The 27,722-nt window shown below is 35.6% G+C and overlaps 1 protein-coding gene across 4 annotated transcripts in view; it reads left to right on the top strand.

Annotated features, from left to right (window-relative positions):
* Positions 1–27,722, top strand: part of KCNH7 (potassium voltage-gated channel subfamily H member 7) — a 472,323-nt gene that overhangs the window by 421,696 nt on the left and 22,905 nt on the right. For 3 of the 4 annotated variants that reach the window (XM_088022141.1, XM_028113114.2, XM_028113115.2), the window contains 3 exons: positions 17,806–18,058; positions 21,299–21,504; positions 23,240–23,339. In XM_088022141.1, the coding sequence (XP_087878267.1) occupies positions 17,806–18,058; positions 21,299–21,504; positions 23,240–23,339 (559 nt within the window). The remainder of the gene's footprint in view (positions 1–17,805; positions 18,059–21,298; positions 21,505–23,239; positions 23,340–27,722) is intronic. The other variant, XM_088022142.1, reaches the window with a different exon arrangement.

Genomic DNA, 27,722 nt, shown 5'->3' on the forward strand with positions numbered 1-27,722 from the left:
TCATGGCATTGCATGATGCTATATCTAGTTATATTGTGTGGCAAAGGCATTATAACATGATGCAAACTGATATAACTGTGTGTAGTAAATTCCCACTTCCAATTAGAGAGAATATTGCTAACATGGGATTTGGGCTTTCACCACATGTCCTAGCTGCCAACACCCCAAAAAATAGTTGGACCCATGTGCATTAAGATTTGACAAGTAAACAACAACAACCACTATGATATCCCCAAACAGAAATCCAAAGTTAACATTCCTTAAAAAAAAAAAAAATAGAAAAATAGGACACTGAAGATTTGTAGGAGAGGTTAGGGAGCTTAAGCATGCTGTAAACATTCTATCATAGGAAGTTTCATGTTTCTGTTAAGGACAAATTTTTCTATATTTACAACAATTAACTATGTGCCCTTTTACTGTACCTGGTTTAATGCATCTTTCCTTTCAAAGGGGATATGTGGAATTCTTCTTAACTTTTAAGCAAATTCAACATCAACAATCACTTTTAATAATTCTTCCCACCTCTATCAATTCTTTAAAAATCAACCTAATTAATAACATGACCATGATCTAAAGAGCACTTTTTATTATTAGGTGAATTGCACATATTCTTTTCACCTGTTTGGCTATAGAGACTGATTCTTAAAGATAAATTATGTGACACATCCAAATTCTGTGGCATATCACAGACCTATTAAGAAAGATTAAAAATATGATGCTCTCCCATCTATCAACTCCTCCACCAGGCAAAGGCCCTGTTTCTAAGCATTCTTCAGAACATAAAACTACTCACATTTAATGACATGAACAGCATAATACAATTTTTGCATAAGTGAGCCAATGCAATTTAGATTGACATTTTTATATTTGACCCATAATATTTTAATAAAAAAGCAAAGGTTCAAAATTAGAAGTCAAAGGACAGAAAGCATTGCAAATATTGCCCAATTTGAAAGCCATATAAGGATGTTTATCAAAGCTGTGTGTGATTTATTGGACTGAGAAGTAAGGACATGCCATTATAAAAATTTTAATTTGGAAAGCACATTTCATATAAAAGCATAACTGAATTCCATGTGTTATTTCTAATTATCCCAAAGTTATTGTGAAAATTCATTTGATAAATTGCTATCACTAAGATAACACTTTAATCTCATAAGAAAGCACCTACAAATGAATCATTATATGTATTTCCATCTGTATTATTGTTGAACAAAGATATCAGCATTCAGAAACTATTGGGGATTCTCTAATGCTGGGTTGGCTGAAGCAGTGTCAAGAATTTTTAATCAAAACACGTGTCACTCAATTTTGTTGTTCCATACTGCCAGATTATTTCAATAACATTAATCAACAATTATTTATTGTACATCCCCTCTCCATATAACTAGTTTTGTGACCATTTTTGTGATAAAGTCTATTTTTTGACAACTATTTACCTTTCATTGTTTGACTCTATTACCTATGAATATGGTTTATATACCACTTGCCTATTTACAATGTACTTATGAAAGATTTATCTCTTTCCTGTCTGCTTCACACCTTAATACATGGAATCACAACACCCACCGGTAAGAACAGGAGGTATTTATATCCAATTTAATTCTCGTGTAAATTGTGGAGAACACCCTTGTTATCTGTCAGGTTTAGAGCTTGTTAAGTGATTTCCAATGTTAGTTCTGATCTTTATTGCATGATGTAGCAGAGGAAATACAAAGCAAGGAACTGGGGAAGATAAACTGGAAGAGGCCAAGTACAGAACAGAAATCCTTAACTTTAACAACAACTTGACCTCTAGTAATATTTATATACAGTCTCCCCCTCCCCACAAAAAGGCACTTATCTGCTCCTTCCTCCAATCTGGTAAAGGTTATGGGTATACGGTTTGCATTAGATAATTGTCATAAAGAAAATGTCATTCTCTTTCATCATCCTCTATTTTCATGATGTAGGTGCTTTTCTTTCCTCCCATCTGCATGCCTGTATTACATGATCCTGGAGTGTGTGAGCTCTAAACCATGTGCCACTGAGTCTTGCATGTGGTTTTGAGAGCTTGACTTTGCACGAACTTCTTGTTTGTACACAGTGTCTACATTTCTCATCTTGTGACTACAAAGTGAGTAAAAAATCAAAGTGCAAGATAACTGAAAACTCAGCAAATGGAAGATGCTTGTTTATTAAGCACAATGTATGAAACAAAGAGAAAAGCAACTGTACTCTTAGACTATTGAGAGATTTAAAAAAAAAAAAGAAGAAGAAATCAAAGTGGATTTTTTTATCTCCCAAACCACATTGTTATAATCCCTGTGTCTTTTTAATTTATTGTTAACTAAATAATAATTTAGTAATAATTTAAGGTGATTTAAATTTATTTGTTGTGATACATAAAAGTACATCAAACTGTTGTATTTTACATCAGCATTTCATATTATTTTGTTTAAGTATAACCTTAAATATAATTTCTCATGAAACATTTCAGGTCATTTTTCTTTTACTTTCAACCATATCAAAATTGGGTACAAGTTTTCCAATCACACTGTATTAATTGACTCAAAATTATTTTTCATAACCCCAAACATTTGATTCCTTGATAGATCTCAAAACATAGAAAAGAATCTACCTAAAATGTGCAATCATATTTCTAATTTCCTGGGTCTTTTGCTTTTTTTGAAATAGCCATTGCCAGAATGGTCCAGAACCAAAAACATTCAGGGGACATTTATGGGCTCCCTTTCAATGGAATGAAATGGTTCAGAATACAAAAGGAAAAGGGTCAGGAGAATGAAGTTAGAGAAAGGAAAGTGTTCTTTTGTGTCTGATGTCAGGCTTAAGAATAGCGAAAATTGTCTAAAAAATATCTATAGGTCAATTCTGGTAAATTGTTCCCTTCTTCTCCTCCAAATTTGACTAGTTAGGGGAAGAGGAGATACTTTCTCAGATTAAGACTGAAGGTATCTCAAGAAATTTCCTCCAATCAAAGCTGTCTTCTGACCCAGTCTGAAACTTTCTGACATTTTCCAACATTGATTTTAGTTACAACATGGGCAAGAACTGAAAATCATCTTCCATGTCAGTGTAGAGGCAAGTTTCTTCATATCACATACAAGAGCCTGGCTTGAATAAAGAATCCCAATAACTATGCTCTATACATCGTTTCAGATGGAGAGAGATAAATCATTTATGACAGAAACTACTTCAGAATTTTAAAATATATTGACATGGAAGAAAAAATTTCATGAACACTAGTGAAGAATTTTATTTCTTACCTTAAAAATGTCCCACCAATAATGCCTAATAATATGAAACAAATTAGGAATAGGAATTCAGAAGACCTAAACATTAGCTCTTCAATTTGCCACTAATCTTGGACAAGTCACTTAACCTCTCTGCAATTTCATTACACTTGTCATTGTCAAATGTGTTTCAAGCACCAGAACTCAAATATGCTAAATGTATAGAACAATTATTATGGGAGTTTATCCGCTTGAGGATGGAGACTCTAACCTATCTGCTGCCTCTTCTTTTGCTTTCTGAGCGGGCATCTAGTTTTCTTTGATGATGAATTGTTGATGGCAGAGAACAGAAGGGGATCATTTCCTGTAAAAACTAGAACAGGAATAGAGGATCATATGTGGGGAAGCACAAGGAAGAATTAAGGCAGGTAGTCCAGAAACAACTTTGTTTAATTTATTTTAGGAAGAAAAGGAAAACTGACATTTTTTTTTTATCCTGAGGCATTAGTGGAGAAAATTTTGAAAAGCAGACATAGAAAGGAATTGGAATAAGAACGTAGGAAGAGGGATGAATGTTTCAGCAGGGTAGATAGACAAGTTTTCCTTAAAGACAGGCAAGAATGAAAAGAGAAAGGGTAAAGTCACTGGCTTTGAGGAGTAAAGGAGAAAACTCAATGGACTAGCACTACATGGTCCAGTCTTCTTAGTTAAGCAGAGAGTAGATTAAGTCCTCAAAAGGGAGGAGGTATAAAATAAGAGAAGAGTTAAAGAGGGGGAGAATTTTTATAGATTTCAATCAAAAGTCAACCTCATAGGCTAAAAATGCTTAGAACCACGGTGGGATTCTCAGTGACAAAGCATTCATTTATAATGCCCCCAACAAACAAAGCCAATCAAAATGGAAATGAAATTAATAAATAATGGCATATTGTTTAATAGAAATTCTTACGCTTTGGAGTTGATGTGATGTCTAAGAAGCATCTTAGTGAAAATCTGATTTCCTTTCCTTCCAAGTCTCTTTTACAGCTCCTCTGCTACCCATCAGAGTACCCTTTGCTAACTCTACTGACCTTAACTACTAGCTACTACCTACCTACTACTACTACTACTTACTACTAGCTACTATGTACTTAAATACTAACTACTAACATTGATTATATCTGCATTCTCAATCTAACTCTATGCCAATGAAAATTTTGTTGTACCCAGTCTCTACACTTACCGAAATGACTTCATCTATGCCAGACCTTTATATTCAAATCTCCTCCACTCACAGACTGTTTTGATACACCATAGTGAACGGCAATGATGAGTTCTTTCAGTCAGCAACTCATATAAAAACAATCATTGTGACATTAAACCTCATTGGAAATGTAAAGCAAACTATGCAAAATAGCGTGGCTTGTCTGCACCATATTGTTTTTATCCCTCCTTAACTTTTCCTAATGATCCTTTATATAGTCAGGTTGATAAATAGAGTCAATGAAAAACCTTTGATTCGTTAGTCATAAAGCTTAATAAAATGATTAAAAATATGGTGCCCACATATTTGGTCCTCTAGTGTCAAGGATTCTGTTTCTAAGAATTCTTCAGAAAATAAAATCAGTTACATTGAAAGATATCAATAGCACAACAAAATTTTTACATGGGTGAGCCTGTATAATTTGTATTATTTTTTGTTTGACCAGTAATATTTTAACAAAAAAGCATAGGTTCAAAATCAGCAGTCAATGTGCAAAATGCATTGAAAATACTGCCAAACTTTGAAAGACATGCTGCTTCTCTACACAGCCTAGAAAATAAATTCACACATTTCAAAATAGGGCATGGAGACTGGTAAAAACCTGCATTTAAATGATAATGATCCGTAGGACTGGTGACATCTTTTGGTTTTCTGCAAAGAAATACCTGTTTACCTTTAGGAGTTGAATTAAAATAGTCGTCTACAATGTACTTTAAAAGATATTTTCATAGACATGTTGATTAGTTAACAGGAACTGCCTGGTTCTACAGAAATTATGTAGGTAATAAAATTTTGCACTAGCAAGAAATCTGCTAGCACATATACTTGCCCACTGTAGACAGTACCTGAACAACAGGTGCTTAAGAAAGGACAAGGCACATGTCCTTCCTATTTTTCACCAACCCATTCACTCTAAAGTCTCAAAAATACCACAGAGAACAATAAATGCCATCTGGAGCCCCCCTGACATGAACAATATCAAGCTTAAGACAGGCATCTGGTATTTTCGGGTCACAAATGATATGTGCTCAGTCATGTTTCACAAATGATTATGGTGACTTCATCCTGGTCTCCAACCATTATCAAGAAGGACTTATTTACAGCTGGCACCATGCTGCGTCTGTGTGAAGGGAGTTCTTAACAGTAGGATTTTATCTCTCGTGGGTCCTGAGCCAAGAGAAATGACAGCATGGCCTCAGGCTTTACACATGAAAAATGTGTAATGAGGCAATGAACATACTACAGTTTCTCCATTCATTAATAATGTTCCTCTTCCAGTAACAGGATAGTGGAAATGGTGTCTCAAATTATTTTTTAACTCTTTAAAATAATGGTACTATTCAAACAGGACTCTAGAGGGCATTTTCTCATGCTGGAGAATGTGATGTGTTTTCAAGTACTTTCTTTGGCGTTGTAGAAACGCGGGAGTAATTCAAACTCAATTCTATTTTAAGAGCACTTAATATTCCACACAGGTTTAACCAATAATAAAAATACAGAGAGTCATCAAAACTCAGTTTTAAAATACTCTTTGTAAATATGACTTTAAGTCCCTTTTAATTCAGATATTAGAGTAATTCAGCATTTATCAAACCAAATGAAATCAAGCCATTCACAGTTTCTCCCTAAATAAAAATCCAATATTTTCTTTAATGGAAGAATTACCTGAGATATTATAGGGGCCTGGATATTTATATCGAAATAGATATGTCAATATTCCACCCAATATGTCAGAGGTTTTGAAATCATTTTTTAAGGGTGAAAATAAGCAAAAGTAAGTTCATCCATGCCAATTGCTCTTACAGGCTTAAGGCCACATTATTCAGGGTATTTACATATATCTTAAGTGTTTTTCTTTGTTTAAACATTTTGCTACCCATGGGGATGAGTGTGAATGGAAAAAATAAATAATCATTCCCTCTTTTGTAGCAGATATTTCTAAAAGAAAAAACAAAACAAAACAAAAACCTTCTTTTTTTGTTTGCATCTTGGGCTCCTGTTGGGCAGGTGGGCCACCCCCCATAGAAGTCTACACTCAATTTAGGAATGATAAGAATCTTCCTTATTCAGGGCCCAGTAACCCAGATGGTATGTTTTAATGCTCTGGAGCTATGTTAGTTCATTTTTTTCCACTCCACTGATAATTGTCTCAGATCAGTATGCTCTATAACACACACAGAACTGAAAGATACCAGTAGCTAGAAACATCTACCAGAGTGGGGAGATAAGTCAAAGACTCACTCCACATAAGTATAATTATTGTATTTGAATCATGGAGTTCCATTTCTAGCCCTCACTTGTTCTAACTGTGAATCACTATGTGCGGATGCCCAGAAATTGGGGCATTAGTCGTGTTTTCTAAGATGGGGGCTTTAGCCCAGAATCTAACTCTAATTTTGTCTGCTCTATCTATGACCAGTGCTTAATATTGAATAGCAGACACCAAGCAGTGAGGTCAGAGCATTATAATAAAGCAGGTATGGTTAATCAGGATGTTTCCTCTATAAATTACCTATATATAGTAGCATTTTTGCATAGTTTTTGGTTGCCTTTTTCTTATTTTATAAGAAATCTTCATGAATTACAGATACTAACGTTTTATTTGTCATCTATATTGCAGTTTGTTTCCAATATCTTGTCAATGTGTTGGTTTTGTTAAAAATATCTTTTGGATTTAAAAGTTATGTTTTGTTTTGTTTTGTTTTGTTTTGTTTTGTTTTGTTTTGTTTTAGTATGGTCCAGTTAGTCAACTTTTCTTATATAGTTCAGAGATCTTGTCCTGATTTTCAAAGGTCCTGCTAAACCTATGGATTATACAAGTAGTTTCCTGGATTTTCTTATAAATTCTGTTGTGTAATTAGAAAGAAAATTCTGTGTTCTGTTTGAAATTTAGTCTTGTAAATTATTTTCTTTACATGAATAGAAGGTAGTAATGGTAGAATATAAATAGGTTGTTCTTTTTCTATTGATCTGAAATACCACCTTATTTATACATTAAATTGTCAGATATAATTGGTGTACATACCTTTACTGTCAAATGGTCTCTATTAGTTCATTCCTATGGCAACAGAATAATGATTTATACTTAGTGACTTTATACCATGCTTTAATATCTGACAAAGTAGGTCAACCCTAACTAATCTTGTCTTTCTTATTTCCCTAGCTACTTGAGATTACTTATTCTTCCAGATAAGATATATGACTATTTTTATTCAATTACAACAAACTCCATGTTGGCTTTTGAGATAACCCAAAGATCAGATTGTCAGCTCTGGCTAACGAGAGTCAGAAATTGTAACCAACATAAAGATTTACCAACAATTTCAAGAATGTATATAATCGTGGGGCATAAGCAAAACATGGAGATCCTTCCTTATCATATTAGTATGTGTTCTGGCTCAGTGTAACATAGGAGGTCCTTAAACAGTGTATATAATGGCATAACACTTAAGCAAAATGAAACTCTTCTGGTCATTAAACTTCTACACTTTATAGTCTGGAAGTTACATAGCCTACATGACATTTTCCAAGAAGTCATGTCCTATAATCTATTGGTGAAAGGTTTGTTTACCATAAGTAATTTAGATTACATACATCCTGCTAAAAACACTCCATAGATAAGTACCCCACACCCTTAGTGTATTTGCCAGGAGCAGGTCACTACTGTTTTGTCATTGGCTGGTCACCTTTCTTTCCAGGTGTTCCTCAGGAAAGAGAGAGAGTAGATGGTTGTAAGCCTGTTGTAATCCCTTTCCTTCCTATGAATTTTACATTAATTTTTACATAACTTTGAAATTCAAATATTAAGTGCTCACCCATGCTGCACATTAAAATCATCTGAAATGCATTAAACAAATTTCAGATCCTCTGTACAACAATTAAATCAGAATTGCTTAGAGTGAAGTTTAAGCATCAGTGTTTTTATAAGTCTATTCTAATATGTAGCCAAGATTGAGAACCACTGGTTTAGATCTTTAAAAATATAATCTCCTTCAATAAAATGTCATAATTTTCTTCTTAGAAATTCTTATATTTAATATTACATTTATTTTTAAATTTTATACAGCATAGTCAGTTGAACAAATGAAACACATTACACATTTCCATTTTTACCAGCTTATAGATAATAAGGAGTGAAACTATCTTCTTTACAGCCACCTTAACAAATTCCCCATCTTGTTTTGTTAGGTTTTTTCCTTAGTTTAATATAATTTGGTTTAGTCTGGAGTTTGGAGGGATTTCCTTGAGGATTTACTCTTGGATGTTCTAGATATGCATTTGTATCAATGGCATCAAAAAGAAATAGATTCAGTCTCTCTTTTCAAATATTATGATTTCTAGTTTACTAGATCCTCCAAAACAATTTTGAATAGTAATAGCTGACTTCAATAAAAGTAACTTCACAATTAAGACTAATACTTTTAAAATGTCTTTGCATTTCTGAAATCAATCCTACTTGGTCATAGAGTTTCTGATTCTTTGTTGATTTTGTTGGTTAGTAAATTATTTAGAATTTTGCATCTATTTTTTAATGATATTGGTATACATTATATACTCTTAAACTGTTAGAAAGAAATCATCTGTAAAACCATATGGTCCTGGAGGTTTTCATAGTAAGTCTTTAATCACCATTCCAACTCTACTGTGGTAATTATGTATTCTATTTTTTCCTTGGTCAATATTGGTAATGTATGTTTTGTGAAAAATTCATCCATTTCATCTAGGCTTTCAAAGTAGTAAAATTGCATGTAGGATTCTCTTCTAACTCACTTAGTATTTTCTGTATCAGTAGGTACATCTGCCTTCTCATTCCTAAACTTATGTGTTTTTGTTCTCTCTCCTTTCCTTTAGCAGGCTTTTGAAAGATTTATAAATTCCACTGGATTTTGTTCAAGGAACTAGACTTGCATGAATTATTTAGACTTGCTACTATTCTTTTTATTTCCAGAATCTGCCTTCATTAATTCCCCCTTTTTTTATTTCTGTGGGTTGTCTTATTATTTTTAACATTGTATTAAAGTCTTTCATTGTTTGAATCTTTCTTCTGTAATAATGAAGGTGTTAAAACCATACATTCTCCTTTCAGTGCAAGCTTTTCTGTGGTTTCATGGGTTTTGATATGACACATTCTCATTTTATTGCTTTTTACATTAGTTCTTTGATCCAAATGTTATCATAGAGCGCGGTTCTTAGTTTCCATGAACTTCTGATTTTCTGGTCACTTTTTAATATTTTTCTAATTTTTTTGATTAAAGTCAGGGTTAATGGACTATATAACATTTCTACTTTTATAAATGTTTAAGCATCTACACTTAATGTAGAAGCAATCTGTAGTTGCAATTTTTTAAATGACTCATCTTTTATAAAGATCTTCCAAAGCATTTAGCTGTATTGTCATGGGGATGGGGGAAACCTGCTCTCTTTTTTTTTTACACATATTTTACTCTTTTATGTAAAATATGATTAAATTATATAATTCCACTAACAAGTGCAGCCAGCATAAATAGGTTTCAGAACATACACAGCTGGTTTAAAATTCAATTGGTGGAAGTAGAAATGTGCAGGGACAATATCTGGAACATTCAGAGTGCTGGGGTAGCAAGAACCAATACATTTTACAGAAGAGGAATCTGTTAGGAGGAAGAGAACTTCCACTATTTTGAGAGCTTCTCCTATTTTGTAAAAAATTGTATAATTGCTGATACAGTAATCACTTTCTCTAGAAAACAATTGGAATTGCTGTCTGGCCCCAACCTTTCTGAGGAACATTTGTACCCTAACTGGTACAAAGTGAAAAGGACATTTATGCTACATTTCTATTCTTTGTTAGTTATTGATAAAACCAATCAATTAAATGAATGGGGAACATATTGGGAGCAACTTTAGAAATCCAATCTAATGGACAGCTGTGGCAAGTCACAATAGTTGATAGAATCCTAGACTAAGTTTGAAGTCTTAGTTCTTCCACAAATAAAATCCCTCATGCATTTATGTTTCAGCTTTCACATATAAAAATGGGATAATCACCACTCTCTGTTCCTTATATAAAGTTGACAAGTCAATCAAAATATTTATTTCTAAAATATTATCACCTGAGAGATGTTTCTGAAACATAAAACTAGATTTAAGTTCAAGAATGCGTATCAAGTACAAAGTGGTACTTAAATCATTCTTTTCATTACCTGGAAGATTGCACCCCCTTTTCCTTTCTTTGTGAGCAAGTTCAGGTCATTTACAATCAATCCATTTGGGAAGAAGTATTTGCAAAGCATCCAATAGACCCCACTATAATTATACTCTGTTAATGTCTTCCCTCACTCCCTCTCTCAAGTAATTGGGTTGAAGGGAAGGTCCTGAAATTGTTTGTCAGTATCCAGATTCCTCCTATTACCTTTAGAAACCCCAGTGGGTTCCATGGTTTCCCCTTGGGACCTTATACTATAAATCCTAAATGCAGCTTTTTAAGTCAGGCTCTTGCTGAATTAGCAGAACTCCAGAGTCTGGGTAACAAGGACATGTATGTAAAAGCAGTAAATCCTCTCTGCCTACTCATCATTACCCACACTCCAACTCATCCTTGGCCCTGACTTAATTGGGGTCACTTTAAAGTTTGAGTGTCCTTCTGAAAGCAAAGAAACATCTCACATATCATGCTGTGAACTAGTGGTGAGAGCTGCCAGAGTGGCAAGGAGAAGAATCAGGAGGAAAGACTGTTTCATTTTTCAGGGAATCTTTACTTGCACCAAATTCTGTTCAGGATTTATGACATTGTTTGCCATGTCTGTGTGTGGCGAGTTTCTGTTCTATTCATGATTTTCTTCTAAATGATGTAACCATGTGATAAATGTTGAAAAGTTATGCATAGAAAATTAGTTGATTTTCCCAAGGCTCATCCTTTCTCAAGGCTCATCCAAGCCCTTCATCTGGATTGCATAATACTTCACTCTGGGCAGATACAATGTCCTTCCTATACAATAAAATAATTCCTTATTCTCATTAGCCATGTGGAGGTAAAATAAGAAAGCAGATAACAAAGCAGTTTGAGCTTCAGACTAGGGCTATGTATACTTGAATGTTTAAAACTGCTAAAAGAACCCACCTATCATGATTAGTGGTTAAACATGAAGTATGAAGCATGTAACCCACAAGGAAACATGAAAAATGTGTGCCTCCTATTCCTTAACGATAAATCATAAGCATAGCAATAATATGATCTGGGATGACCTCAAAATTAGGGAATACATTAGCTTCTAGAAACAACAAAAAGCAAGGTTTGGTATCTTATAAGTGGCAAAGATTTACCAAATGCTGAATGCCCACATGGCAAACACTGATTCTATCAAAATCAGAAAATGCTATAAAATATTAAGGCTGTACCTTAGGGCAGAGACTTAAAATTTAATATATTACTTGCATCATCTATTTGATAATCACACTTGGGGTTTAGTGTTTCATAGGGAGTGTTAATTTATGTTTTGATTAATCCTAATGTTTCAAGATCTAAGTGTATTTAATGAACCAGAGAATTTCCTCAGAAAATTTCCTAATGTCAGTTATCATAGTTACCAAACTTGTTCATATGATTAATTTGCTGTTTAGGGGAATCATTTAACACACTCAGATTGTCTTCTTATGGTGCCCTTTTCAGCCTGCCTTTAGGAATGTACCCCTCTGCAGCTACACTAAGCAAAACAAATCAAAAGCCATTCATTACAACATAAATCAACTTTCCAATATTATCTGGATAGGGGGCATCTATAAGAAAATACATTTTGATTCTTTCTAAAGCAAATAGAGCATTTCCAAAACCATAGATGGTGTGTGGAGAGAGTTGTGGTAAAATTCCATTCTTGATGCTCTTCCAACAGAAGCTAGAAAGTGTACCTGCCATAAAAGAGCATTTTGCAATCCAGGCTAAGAGACAGCAAGCATTGAGGCATGTGTCTTAAATGTGAGGAAGGAATAATGGAGTTTATTGTCAATATATTGTGAATATTTAACTTTATTTGAAAATCCTTATCTATCAGCATCCAGGTAAAAATTGAATGAGGAAATAAATTTCTCTCTTGCAACTTTTGCCTTTCTTTAATCACATGGGGTGGGGCCAGGAGCATGAAGACTCATAGAATAAAAGGAAACTTTAAACTGCTGGGCAGGGACGAGAGTCATGGTTTTAAGACTATAAATCATCTGCCCTACCCACAGGACACATAGTTACTGTTGGAAGACAAAATTGTATTGAAATTTGATTATAAAAGAACAAATTCCAGAGCAAAATCCAATAAAAATTAGGCCCCACCTTGAAGGATGATATAATAGTTTCATACAAAAAACAAAAATAATAATAATCTTAATTAATATTCATTAAAATTCTTCTCAGACTCCCCTGACTGAAGCTCAGGACACATTTCTCTAATTGTAATCTGTCATGGACTTTCACTGAAACCCCAATACATAAAATAGGTACCATAACTGTTTTATTGGCATAAGTATGTAAGTTTAATTTAAGGATCTACTTATTAAAAAGTAAATGAGACAAGTGTCATTTTGATGAGCACACTCATATCAAATCAGAAATTGCAGGCTTGCATTAACCTCAACCTCCATTCTTTTTTAAATTTTGTATTCCTTGCTCAGTATGAAGAAAATTTGGATTCACACTCTGCATAATTGCAAATATTAACAATACTGTAGTATTTATTCCTCTACGTGTGTGCCAATAGATACCCATTTGAGGGAAGTTTAGTATAAAGTTAAATACTTCTGAATTAGTATCTGATCATGTTTGATAGGTGCTTACTATGGGATAGTTAATTATTTCAACTTTTCTCTCCCTGTGTATGATTTCTTCAAGAAATTTTGATTTTAATAATGCTATCTTGTGTACTTGTTAGGTTATTCTTGTTTGAATGTCCTTAAACTTTGGGTCCTTTGGTACTAAGCTATGGGGTTGATTGCTTTTAGCAATCACAGAAAGCATTTCAAACTCACTTAAAAGACTAAATATCTCATTTGCCTTACATAAGTTGAGGGTCCCAAAGAGTTTTATTCACATAGAGTCAAGTAAAGGAAAATTAACCTTACATTTATAAAATATTCAAGTGACCTTATACCATAATAAAGACATGAGATTTTTACCAGCCTTGAAAAAATTTTGTGGAACATCAGGAAGTTTTAAAAATCCCCCATAACTGCAAATATTAGAAAAGTTAAAATGAGCTTTTCATTCACCTTTAATTAACTGTATATTGAGGGTCCATTTGAACAACCATTAGGATTATAAGTGTCCAAATGTGTACTATAAATATCCAGGCAAAACTAGATGTGGAAAATTCTGATTAAATATATATATTTATATTTATTTTACCTGATTAAATATATATTTTTTTAATCCGGGCATTTAGAGAAAGGCTTAAGGGCCAGGTATATGTTCAGAACATATTTTTTTCATTGTTATGCTTCCATGCCAAGTATAGTGCTTGGTATAGAGTAGATACTCACTATGTATTTGCTAAAAGAATGAGAGCTACTTTTCCAAGCTGCAGGCCATGACCCTGATCTGGGTGATGCTCCTGGCTCTTTGAACTCAAATCAACCCAATAAATAATGACTTCAGACACACAGTGAAAGGTGCTGTGTACCCTCAGAGCTTCAAAACTTGACAGACAAGAAGGTTGTGTAGAGAGTAGTGGAAATAATTACAACAGTCAGTAAACCAGATGTGTCTTGGTTTGTACCTGTGTACTTGACACACTTACTCTTCACAACCAGATCTCCCAGGCCTGGTAAAAAGCTAATGTTTGACTGTTAAATGAGGAAGTTCCATGTCAGGTAGTTTAGCAGAGGAACCAAACCTGATGAAAAAAAGTACAATGAGTAGGAAGTAAGGAAGGCAACACAGCTGAGACCAACAGAAATGGGTGTCTTGGATGAATACTACTTAAACCTACCCCATTCTCCTCACTCTTTTCCGTGTTCTTCTAGTCTATTTCTCTATAATCCCTCTCTTTTAACTCTGCTTTTAAAGTACCTTTACTTAGGCATACCCCAGATTCCAAAGCTGCTAATTTACGTAGGACGTTTAAACTTCTGGGCTAGTAAGAGATTCAATTACTAAATGTTAACTTCTATTGACTTTTACTTGAGTGATCTATGTAACTAACTTAAGAAAATTAAGAAAGTTAGTGAAGGGCTAACATCACAGGATAAGTCTTTAATCCAGATAAGTCCTTCAAGCCAACATGTGTGTACCTTCTCCCTGGGCCAGCAAAGACTTCTCCATGAAACTCTGTGGTATCTCCAACTTGAGGCCATTCTTTCCAATGGGTGTCACATCTGATAGGATAAATGCTGGGAAATGACACCTAAGGACATTTGAGAAGAGAATAACGTTGAAAAACTTTCCCAAGTACCCTTTATGGTTTTGTGAACGATTCTAAGAATATTGGCATTCCAAGAACATGTTTATATTGATTTAGTAACTGCCTATTTCAAAAAGAATTTAAGACAACTCACAGTGAAAACCTAAGTGCAAGTAAGCCAAAACATTTAACACAAGTCAGAAACAGGAAACTAAATTTATCTTAAACTCTGTGGAGGCAATGGAACACAAAAGTTGGTGGTGAATTTTCTATTCACCAAAAAGATCAAGGAGAATACAATGGGTGTTGTATCTCTCAATTTCTAGCTGAAGAGAACTTACTAGTTCTTCAGGAACAATAAATATGTATGACAAAGAAAAGAAAAGAAAAAGAAGTAAACTATGGAACAGCTACAGTGAATGGGATAATTTACATACATTATCACATTTAATTGTGGGCACAACCCTGTGAAGTAGATATTATTAATTATTTTTACAATTGAAGAAACTGAATCTCAAGAAAATTTAATTGAATTAACCAAAGTCACAACCAGTAAGTGTCAGAACTAGAACTTCAGTTCATGCCTATCTGATTCCATAGCTCATCTAACATACTCAGAAAAATGAGTAACCCCTACCTCTATCTCATCTGTACCTTCCAATTCAAAACATGCATACACACCCTTGCGCACATGCATGCACACACACACATGCACGATTTTTCCTTTTATAAGCAGGCTATACTCAGAAAGTATAACAGAGGAACTTCAGGAAAATGCCAGAAATAGCAGCTACAAGCTCAATAATCTCATTCTAATTATTATAGGTAAAGTGCAATTTCCCCATTTATGTGAAATATAAAATGCCTTTTTGTATACTTTTGTAGCCAAATCTTAAGAAAAAAATAGACATGTCTAACTTGTTATTCGGTGTGATGCTCTTTACATTTTTATCTGTATGGGGACATCTGAGAATTATACTGAGACCACAACAGTGGGCTTCAGGGAGGAAAAGTAAATCATATGCAGGAAGACCGGTAAACTGGGTTTTTTCCTACTATAGCACCCCCAAATAAAGTGGCCCCATTTCAGAAAACAGTGTGCAAACCTTGCTTAACTCCAGCCTAGCATCACTTGCCAAAGAATCCCATGTGATAGTTTAGACCAGTAGAAAGGGTCAGTGACCTACCAGAGGGCTGGCTCTATGGGAGGAGCTGAGGTGTTTAGGACTGACAGAGCCCCTAGCCCTCAAAAGCAAAAATGGGCAAAGACTAGGCAAGTTATCCTTTTGGCAAGGCCTTCAGTCCAAGCAGGAAATCTGGTAGGAGTCCAGTCACATAGACAAAGTCTGAAAGATAGAGTTAAGGACAGAAGTTTCAGAAGAGGGAGGCTCATTTCTTTTGGGTCTGAGCCAGGTAATATAGAAACTTCAGGATAGATGTCTGAGTTCCTACAGCTGTGTGGAGCTGGGTAAGTGGTGTCTAGAAATTGGCACACTATTTACTGGTAACTTACAACAAATTTTAAAATCAAAAAAACTCTCATTCTCTGGCAAAGAAACACAGATAGATGAAGTGACTTGCGCAAGTGTCAACCTGTGGCAAATTCATGACCAGAACCCATATTCTGTGGGTTTTCTTCTAAAACGCCCTTGACCCATTTCTGTGGGTGACTCCGCAAGGGAGGAAACAAGCTTGGAGGGGGTGGCTGTCATGTTTTCGGTCTTTCATTGATCCATTTGTATGATACCACACCCATCTGACTGGCTGCATCACACAGGGGTCCTACAGAAGCAGTACGCCCTGGCTGCCTTAACATTTCAAATAAACATAAGGGTAAGTTAACTCAAATGTGGTCTAATTTGAAGTTCCTCCATGAACCATCTACATTTCAATTATCTGGACAAAAAATTCATGATGGCTTTTAGCTATATTGAATAGCAACAGCAAGGTTGACCCAAAATTTAGGAAATCCTAAAATTACATTATTAAGCACTGTGTAATGCCCCTCCCCTCTACTTCAAAGTGCATTTAAATGGATTTATTTTTACTGACAGAGGAAAGTCAACATGAGAATTAAAATCTACATATGACACCCAAAAAAACTAAGACACACACAGAGAAGCAAGAATTGAGTGTCTGGCCCATTATATACTGGGAATTTTATAAAATAATATAGAATTGTATTCAGTTTAAATTGAGTGGCACTTGTCACAAGCTATTATTTAATCTCTTCTATCAGATTTAAATCAGTTGCTGAATAGGTTGTCAAAACAGTAATGCTATTAGAAACTTTATGTTTGCATTGTAAACTTAGGCACAATTTCCATTTCTGAAAACATAGCTATACTTTTAAATTATGTTTGCTGTTCTCCTTCTCTTTCTCTATTTTCAGTGCTTATCAAAATATTTAGTATTAATAGTGTGCATATGAAACATAAATATTCCACGTACTGTTAGCGAAGAGCACCCTCTGGTCTATGACATTTACAAATACCATGGCTATTTCATGATCATTCTTTTTACTAATTCCAATGAAGAAGTATACCAGAGACAGCACTCCAAATGGACTTGAGATTCCTTCAGAAGGTTGTCTTTCTAGATGTACCACCTTTCATTAGTTATGTCTTACTAATTGTCACATTTGCATTCTATATGTGCACAGTATGATGCTACCTCACATAATGCAGGGAATGAAAAGGAGTGTGAAACATAGGCATCACATTTTAATGAGACAGCATTTGTGTTGAGTCTGAATGCCTGCAGTTAATTCAGAGAACAAGTATTTGAGTTAAAATTCTGACATGTTTCGCAAACCAAGTATTCATTGAGGTAGGCGAGGCAGAAGCATTGTAAGAACTCATGTGACAATGACTACACTCGCAGTTCTGTGAGCAAGAAATATACTTTATTTCTCAGGTGGAGGTACCCTGTGCACTGGTAGTATGAAACTCTTTATTTTTTTCCTCAGGTCCTAAAGGGTTTCCCAGAATGTTTACAAGCTGACATTTGTCTACATCTCAACCAGACTTTGCTGCAAAACTGCAAAGCCTTTCGGGGGGCAAGTAAAGGTTGCCTTAGAGCTTTGGCAATGAAGTTCAAGACGACCCATGCACCTCCAGGAGACACCCTGGTTCACTGTGGGGATGTCCTCACTGCACTTTATTTCTTATCCAGAGGCTCCATTGAAATCCTCAAAGATGACATTGTGGTAGCTATTCTGGGTGAGTGTTTCAGAACTGGATGGTGACAAATTCAGGTATTAGCTGGTGCGATACGTAGTTTAAAACAATAGAAAACAGGACCGATCCATTTATTTGTGAGTACAAGACTGATAGGTCATTTTATTTTATTTTTTTATCATGTTATATTAATCACCATACATTACATCATTAGTTTTTGATGTAGTGTTCCATGATTCATTGTTTGCGTGTAACACCCAGTGCTCCATGCAGAATGTGTCCTCTTTGATACCCATCACCAGGCTAACCCATCCCCCCACCCCCCTCCCCTCTGGAACCCTGTTTGTTTCTCAGAGTCCATAATCTCTCATGGTTCGTCTCCCCCTCCGATTTCCCCCCTTCATTCTTCCCTTCCTGCTATCTTCTTCTTTTTTTTCTAACATATAATGTATTATTTATTTCAGAGGTATTGAGAGGTCATTTTAAAGCTTTATTTAGAATTCAATCCAAATCAAATTGACCTTGCAGAAAGTATGTTTTCATGACTGTCTCACTTTTTCTCTGATGTGTAAACACTTCCATGACTCTCTTTAGTTCTTGGCAGCTACTTAAGCGTTTGAAGCCAAATATATGAAAACAGTCAGCATTTTGCTTTTCATGTTGGAGAACCTTGGATTCATGCTGGATCCCTTAACACCTTAAATAAAATGTATACATTGTAAGATACTTGCAAGCATGCGCCAGTGCCCCGTCGTGAACTGTGTTTATGTGTTGATAAATTTCATCTATTCACTCTGCACTTTTACCTGCTGTGTCCTATCAAATGGAATTATATGAGTCCTTACCTAAGTCATATAAAAAGCTATGAACTTATAGAGATAAAGGTGGTGAGGAGATTAAAATTACTAGTAAATTAAACTGGTTTGGGTGCAAAAGAAAGTCCATCTGTCCAATCTGTCTGTTCAAAACCAAATTTAGTCAGTGTGAACTTGTAGGATTTCTTCAGAATATTAGAACAGTGGGAGAGAGGAAAGAAGCAGAGAGAAAGATCAGTTTTTCTCCCCAACACCTCACCAGGAGATTTAAGCCTCAGCATCCCCATGGGAACACCCACCCCCAATATTTGTGAACATAGGCACTTCTTTGTTTTCCTGTGGATTAAACCCAGGTCCATTTAAATAATGAGCATGTAACTCAATGATTTCCTTCCACTAGATTCTTGATGTTAACATCCAAAAAAGGACAAGGATGTTGTCTGTTTTCTTTGCTGCTGTGTAAAACCAGAGTATGGCCTAGCACAGGATGAAGAAGTTTGAGTAATTCCTATATATCTTGATAGTTTTGTTATAGTGACAGTTTTCTTTAAACCCGAAATTGACAAGATGCACAATTTGGTTTACGATTCAACAATCAGGCAAAGAATAAAAACATAAATCAGGTAGCAGCTACATAATAAACTTGGACTTTCACCAAGTTTGGCCTCAACAGTTTGCTCTGTATGTTGCCAGGGAAGAAGCATGCTTCATTGCATTCCTGATCTTAGAATCAGCCTGCCCCAGCTTCTACAGGGAGGTAACAAGCCCTCTCGCCTTATAAAAAAGTAATTTTAGAGTGTAGTTAAGCAGTACACACTGGCTGGCTTAGTTTTTGCTCATTTACAGTGATGTAAACTAATTAAAATGCAAAGCTCATGCTGAATTTAGTTGAGAGCTTTTCTTTGATAATATCTATGCCGAAGTATTAAAACTATGAAGAATTTCAAGATTCTTTTTTTCTGTCCCCATTTCTATGTAAATCTGCACCTAAAATCCTCACAAATTATGATTATTCATTCCATGTTTGAAGCGAGGTATTTATTTAAAACAAAGTTAATGTATTCTCTCCCATATCAATTTCTGTCATAGAGATATGATCTCTGATTTCTCCCCATTAAATTCGCATTTAAAATAAGAACATTACAGATATTTTTGACCAATTGGAATTTTATTGTTTAAAAGTCTTTGATAGTTTCCATAGTCAGGTATATATAAACTTGTCTATCAAAAACTAACAGATCCAGAAAGTTGTTTTCTAAATCTGAAAAGAAGCTTCATGATATATGTAAGAAAGTACCATTTTACAACAACCGTTGACGATCTTTAAAAGTTATATGATCAATAATCTATCAGTTATTATTAAGCACGTATTCTGAAATTTTTAGGTGCCTTGACATTCAGAGACAGAAAAATCTAAGTGGCCATGACATTCAGATAAAACACTGGGAGGAGATTAAACCTACCAAGTGTGAAAAGATGTTGACTGGAGTCAGAATGCAAGGGATTTAATCCTGGCTACTCTCTCCCTCCCTTCACCCAACTAAGTAGGTGACCTTGACCTAATCAGTTTACCTCTTTAATAGTCAAAATATTTAGATAATAAGTAGTAATTTCTTTATGAGGTTATTTTAGGGATTAAATGAGATAATTCACCTAAGCATTTGACACAGCGCCTGGCACCTACTTAAATCTCAATAAGCACTTTTTGTTGCTGTCATCATCCTCATTAGTGAACAAAGCCTGGAAAGGCAGGTGGCCTGTGGCTAGGCAGAGGGGTTGAGGAGGACCCCTCAGAAGCCAGATACTGAAATAATCCCAGGTTTGGCAAGAAAGCAAGGACACGCTTTTAGAATAAAGGCCATTTGGTAAAAAGGCAAGACTATAAATAAAACTAGATTTATTAAACAATTGGAAAATTCATCAAGGGCAAATCCAAAAGTGGTTACTAAAGGAAGTAAGGTATGTTCAAATTATACCGCTAGTCCTCTTAGTGTTGAAAGCGTTCCACTATACCCCTGGGCTTGGCATCACCCACCCCCTCCCCGAGACCATCCTGAGATAGAAAGTTTGTGAATCTGACTCACTGCCACCTTTTTCATATTCCTGGATTGACAAAATTAGACCACACCCACTATATGGCAAGGCCCTTTGCTAGCCATATAGGGCAGAGCAGACTAAAGTCATGTTTGCCGCATTTCTAGAGACTTAGCCAAAGAATCAAAACAAGGAAATAATAGGAATTATACCAGGACCAGTATGTTAAGAGGTAAAATTCCACTCAGCAAACAAACATGACTGAAGCAGTCGGTAGAAGGTACTGGAATTTTGCTGCCCAAGTGTCTGTTGGTCATGGGATCTTCCATTTGAAGTCTTTAGAATCCAGTCCAAGGACTGATCAGTGGTCCCCTTGTACTTTTAGAAAGAAAACATTAAGTTCAGACTCCTTTTACCTCTTTCTTTTTTTTAGGAAAAAACGATATATTTGGAGAAATGGTTCATCTTTATGCTAAACCTGGAAAGTCTAATGCAGATGTGAGAGCTCTCACATACTGTGACTTGCATAAGATCCAGAGAGAAGACTTGTTAGAAGTTTTGGATATGTATCCCGAGTTTTCTGATCACTTTCTCACAAACCTAGAGTTGACTTTTAACCTAAGACATGAGAGTGCAAAGGTATATGTTAATGGTTTGCTTATTTTTGTACTTATGACATTTTATTTTATTCTTGGATCGCCAAAATACTTCTGAACGATCAAGCCAAATAGAGCAAAACTTTACCAATTCTGAATATTTGGAAGGAAAAGCCAACTTCATGTTGGAACTGCTAAGTCAGAGGGAAGGAATTCAGTCTAATTACTTCCAAATATACTGAATAACTTTTAAGGAGGTCAATTAAATTTGACCTTTCAGGAACTCTTAGGTGACACCCTGGATTTAAAATAGCCTTGGGTTATACTGAATGTACCAGTTCTTTGTAAGAAATGGGTGATCCTAGGCTGTTGAAAGTCAACTAGAAGAGCTTATTTTACACAAGGGTTAAAATATTCTCCCCGCTATTATTTACACCACACACTGGTTAGCAAGGTCTTTTCAATAATAATGAAAAAAATTAAACTCATTCAAGCTTAGGTCTGCATTTCACACAATTTCCAAATCACAGAAGTATAAATTAATCAGGCTTCAACCTGAGTCAAAATTAGTGTAGCCCTTGCATCCCTCACTCTCTTCTACTATAAAAATGTGTCTTTATGACTTATCACTATTCTAAGAATACAGAATTGCAGCCTACAATTTTCCTGCTAGTTTATTCCTCCCCCTTTTCTCCCCAAGCCCCATTATCCCAGCTCTGATTCTAAATAGCTTTTTGCCAGAAACCAAATTTTGGGCTTTTGACACTTACAAGTTTTCTTTTTTAATGCTAACTAATATGCTCTCTGGGAGAAAAAAAATCCTCAAGTCAATAGTTAGGTAAAAGGTAGTAGATTTAATTCTCCCAGAGTTACAGTCATTCCAAGCTACTGTGACAGACTGAAAGAGGACAAACTTGTGCGGTCACCAGGGTACCATTTAATAACCTGAAGGATGAGCTCAGATAATTGCTTCTCTTCAAAATACTGAGAAGTTGAAAAATATCTAGATGATAAGAGGTTCAAGTTATCAAAAGCATATGTTTTTTATGCATTCAATACCTTATTAAAATCTCATTTTCATGTCACCAACCTCATTCCGATTTTGCCTTGAAAAACAACAAGATAACTTCTTTACATAAAAAGTTTGGACAGTGACCAAATAAAACAGGAGCTTCCACTGGTTTTATTTATTTCGGAGCTTCCATTTTTATTACAGAATGATCATATTTTCCAGAGGGGGAGGAAAGAGGAACTGGGAATACAACAATAGCTCAAAATAATAAAATGTCTAAAGCATAGTGTTCATTGAATTTAACCTTATATTTATTGTTGTGAAATTTAACTTTGCAACCATTACCATGTATTTAAACAGCACAGCTAGTTATAATTAACTTTTACTTTTTTCTCTGCAGTAATACAGATTCCGCAATTTTTTAATTATTATTTTTATTTTAACTTTACCAAGTTACAGAAAATACATTCCACACAAAAGAATATGTTGTCTCTAAATGTTGACAACATTATTCCCAAATACTTCTGACAAATAACTTCTACAACTATGATTTCCTCATCAGATGGTGAAACTACTAGAATTATTCTATCAGTCCATTTTATAATTTAGAGACAACCAGGAAGCCAAGTATTGTAGCTGTTTGCCTGCAATCTAATAATTAAGTCTCAAGTGGTTGAAATGATGTGAAATTGTAAAGAATTTACTGACAGTACCTTATGTTCAAATCGAATAATCTTCCATTTTATCTTCATGTCCATTAACAAAGGCTGATCTCTTACTACGATCACAGTCCGTGAATGACTCTGAAGGAGACAACTGTAAACTACGAAGAAGGAAATTCTCATTTGATAGTGAGGGAGACAAAGGTAATTCATTTTATTTCTAAAGTTTAAATGTACAGCATGTGGTTATTAGCTCTTCTTACTAAATACTCATTTACCACTGATTTCAAGGGTGAGTTTCATTCAGATTTTAGAAAGGCAAATCTTTTGCTTTTTTCAGGAGCTAATGACAGGGTTACTGTTTGATAGCTCTCAAAGATGTCATTCAGCAAAGCCATCTGAGATCTACAGAGACATCACAGATAGAGATATAGAGTAGGTTGGTTAAAAAAAGAAAAAGAGGGGGAAAAAAGGAGGCCAATTAATAGCAGTCGAATACTACACTCGGAGTCCTGAACAGAGTGTTCTGGAGGGAGGACCTTTGTTGCACCCTGAGTGCTTCATCTTCTCACGTGTATGATGTGGATAAAGGTAGTATTTGTTAGACCTCTTCATCCTCACACTCTCTGATGGACTTGCCACTCCTTGTCCTTTCTGGGTTTTTCTGCCCCTCTAACTACTCTTTATGTTTTACTCATGTATTCAATGAATGTTTAACATTTCACATTTTTAAAGAACTGCTCAATTTCTGAAAAACTAATTGTGTAAAACAGCCCCACGCTTCCCTAGGAAGGGAGATGGCACACCCTTTGTAATGTTGAGTAAAAATAGTGGATGTGTACTAGAATAACCTCATACCTCAATGGAAACCCAGATGAAGGTACATTCAATTATGCTTGGGCAGATGAGAGAAGGTTTTCCTGAAGAAGTCTCCATTCTTGCCCCAGGCTGATCCAACAAGCAAGCGTTCTAGTCTAAAATTTGGCTCTCAGCAGAACAAGCCCCCTTGTTTTCTTGAATACTCTTCTCTTGGCATCTGTGATACTGCACTCTTCCGATTTTCCTTTAGTGCTCAGTAATTCCCTGAAGAGAATTACAGGATCATTATCTTCTAAACCAGTTATTAGTTATTAGAATTTCTAATTTCCCCTTCCCTCAACAACCCTAACCTGTCCTTCTCTTAGCAGCTCCTCTGTTTTGCAGCACTAATTCCAGTTGTACTTCTCTGTCTATTTGCATCATTATTTAATCAATGTTGTTTGCCCCTAGACCCTCAACTCCATGGAGATGGGAAATATTTAGTCATCTGTAACTTCAGTGCTTGTCTCATAGCAAGTATTCAGCAAATATTTGTTGAAAAAGTGAATGAATTAATGAAATAGAATTTGAGCGTCTTCCTTTTGATTCTCTTCCTCCTTTTGCCTTCTTCATCCAAATTCTCTCCTTGGCCCCTTTCTCTCTGAATTCTCTCCCGAGGGCAGCTCATCTACTAGCTTCAGCTTACTCTACACTTCAAGTAAACTAAACTGCCCTCTATTCCATGTAAATCATTTCTGTCTCTTTGCTTATATCATTCCTTTAATCAGAATTTACCTCCTTATAGTCAAACACAGGCACAGGCAACCACACCACACCACTTTTTCATCAACCAAAATTACCTTTTTCTTGTCATGGTTACTCTCCAGGGATATATTCAACATAAACTCTTTTTTAAAGAAGAAATTGGCTTTGGAAGCAATTCATGAATTGGGAAGCGTCTTATCTAGGAAGTAGAGAGATGCTCCTCAATATGAACTCTTTTCTTGATTTCCCCAAATATGTAGATTTTCTTTCTTTTATGAATTCCATGTCACTTTCCTTTGGTGATACTGTCAAAATCTGCCCTGCACAATGGTTAATGTTTATTGTCCTTTTTCTCTATCAAACTGCAGATTCCTTTAACAAAGAATGGTTGCTACATATTTGTTGAATTGGGCTAATTGTTGAGTCCTCTGGCTGATTGCAGAACAATAAACCACTCAAATAGTGTGATAATTTATTTCTGTGTCATCTTTCATTATTCTCTTGGTAACTTTTTCTAAAATCAGAACCATTACTCTCAAGCTGTTCTTCGGTAGGCTTAATCAAAATCCTTTATCCTGAAGTTAATCTCTTATTTTTTTCTGGCTGGATATGAAGAACAACTTGAAAGTGTGGTCTATACAATAATGTTCCCGGTACACTTGAAGATTTCTTTTTAATTTTTTATTGTTATGTTAATCACCATATATTACATCATTAGTTTTTGATGTAGTGTTCCATGATTCATTGTTTGTGCATAACACCCAGTGCTCTACGCAGAATGTGCCCTCTTTAATACCCATCACCAGGCTAACCCATTCCCCCATCCCCTCCCCTCTAGAACCCTCAGTTTGTTTTTCAGAGTCCATCGTCTCTCATGGTTCGTCTCCCCCTCCGACTTACTCCCCTTCATTCTTCCCCTCCGCTATCTTCTTCTTTTTCTTTTTTCTCAACATATGTTGCATTATTTGTTTCAGAAGTACAGATCTGTGATTCAACACTCTTGCACAATTCACAGCACTCACCATAGCACATACCCTACCCAATGTCTATCACCCAGCCACCCCATCCCTCCCACCCCCCACCACTCCAGCAACACTTAGTTTGTTTCCTGAGATTAAGAATTCCTCATATCAGTGAGGTCATATGATACATGCCTTTCTCTGATTGACTTATTTCACTCACCATAACACCCTCCAGTTCCATCCATGTCGTTGCAAATGGCAAGATGTCATTCCGTTTTATGGCTGCATAATATTCCATTTTGTATATATACCACTGCTTCTTTATCCATTCATCTGGCAATGGACATCTTGGCTCTTTCCACAGTTTGGCTATTGTGGACACTGCTGCTATAAACATTGGGGTGCACGTACCCCTTCAGATCCCTACATTTGTATCTTTGGGGTAAATACCCAATAGTGCAATTGCTGGATCATAGGCTAGCTCTATTTTCAACTGTTTGAGGAACCTCCATACTGTTTTCCAGAGTGGCTGCACAAGCTTGCATTCCCACCAACAGTGTAGGAGCGTTCCCCTTTCTCCGCATCCCTGCCAACATCTGTCCTTTCCTGACTTGTTAATTTTAGCCATTCTGACTAGTGTGAGGTGGTATCTCACTGAGGTTTTGATTTGGATTTCCCTGATGCCTAGCGCTGTTGAGCACTTTTTCATGTGTCTGTTGGCCATTTGTATGTCTTCTTTGGAAAAATGTCTGTTCATGTCTTCTGCCCATTTCTTGATTGGATTATTTGTTCTTTGGGTGTTGAGTTTGATAAGTTCTTTATAGATTTTGGATACTAGCCCTTTATCTGATATGTCATTTGCAAATATCTTCTCTCATTCTGTCGGTTGTCTTTTGGTTTTGTGGACTGTTTCTTTTGCTGTGCAAAAGCTTTTTATCTTGATGAAATCCCAATAGTTCATTTTTGCCCTTGCTTCCCTTGCCTTTGGCGATGTTTCTAGGAAGAAGTTGCTGCAGCTGAGGTCGAAGAGGTTGCTACCTGTGTTCTCCTTTAGGATTTTGATGGACTCCTGTCTCACGTTTAGGTCTTTCAACCATTTGGAGTCTATTTTTGTGTGTGGTGTAAGGAAATGGTCCAGTTTCATTCTTCTGCGTGTGGCTGTCCAATTTTCCCAACACAATTTGTTGAAGAGACTGTCTTTTTTCCATTGGACATTCTTTCCTGCTTTGTCAAAGATTAGTTGACCATAGAGTTGAGGGTCCATTTCTGGGCTCTCTATTCTGTTCCATTGATCTATATGTCTGTTTTTCTGCCAGTACCATACTGTCTTGCTGATGACAGCTTTGTAATAGAGCTGGAAGTCCGGAATTGTGATGCCACCGGCTTTGCTTTTCTTTTTCAATATTCCTCTGGCTATTCGGGGTCTCTTCTGGTTCCATACAAATTTTAGGATTATTTGTTCCATTTCTTTGAAAAAAGTGGATGGTATTTTGATGGGGATTGCATTGAATGTGTAGATTGCTCTAGGTAGCATTGACATCTTCACAATGTTTGTTCTTCCAATCCATGAGCATGGAATGTTTTTCCATTTCTTTGTGTCTTCTTCAATTTCTTTCATGAGTATTTCATAGTTTTCTGAGTACAGATCCTTTGCCTCTTTGGTTAAATTTATTCCTAGATATCTTATGGTTTTGGGTGCAATTGTAAATGGCATTGACTCCTTGATTTGTCTCTCTTCTGTCTTGTTGGTGTATAGGAATGCCACTGATTTCTGTGCATTGATTTTATATCCTGCTACTTTACTGAATTCCTGTATGAGTTCTAGCAGCTTTGGGGTGGAGTCTTTTGGGTTTTCCACATACAGTATCATACCATCTGCAAAAAATGAGAGTTTGACTTCCTCCTTGCCTATTTGGATGCCTTTGATTTCTTTTTGTTGTCTGATTGCTGTGGCTAGGACTTCTAATACTATGTTGAATAGCAGTGGTGATAGTGGACATCCCTGCCGCATTCCTGACCTTAGGGGAAAAGCTCTCTTCTTTTCCCCATTGAGAATGATATT

This window comes from Eumetopias jubatus, unplaced genomic scaffold (genome assembly GCF_037043125.1).
Source record: "Eumetopias jubatus isolate StellerSeaLion01/CBP00866 unplaced genomic scaffold, mEumJub1_p1.0 scaffold_3, whole genome shotgun sequence".
NCBI classification, from domain to species: domain Eukaryota; kingdom Metazoa; phylum Chordata; class Mammalia; order Carnivora; family Otariidae; genus Eumetopias; species Eumetopias jubatus.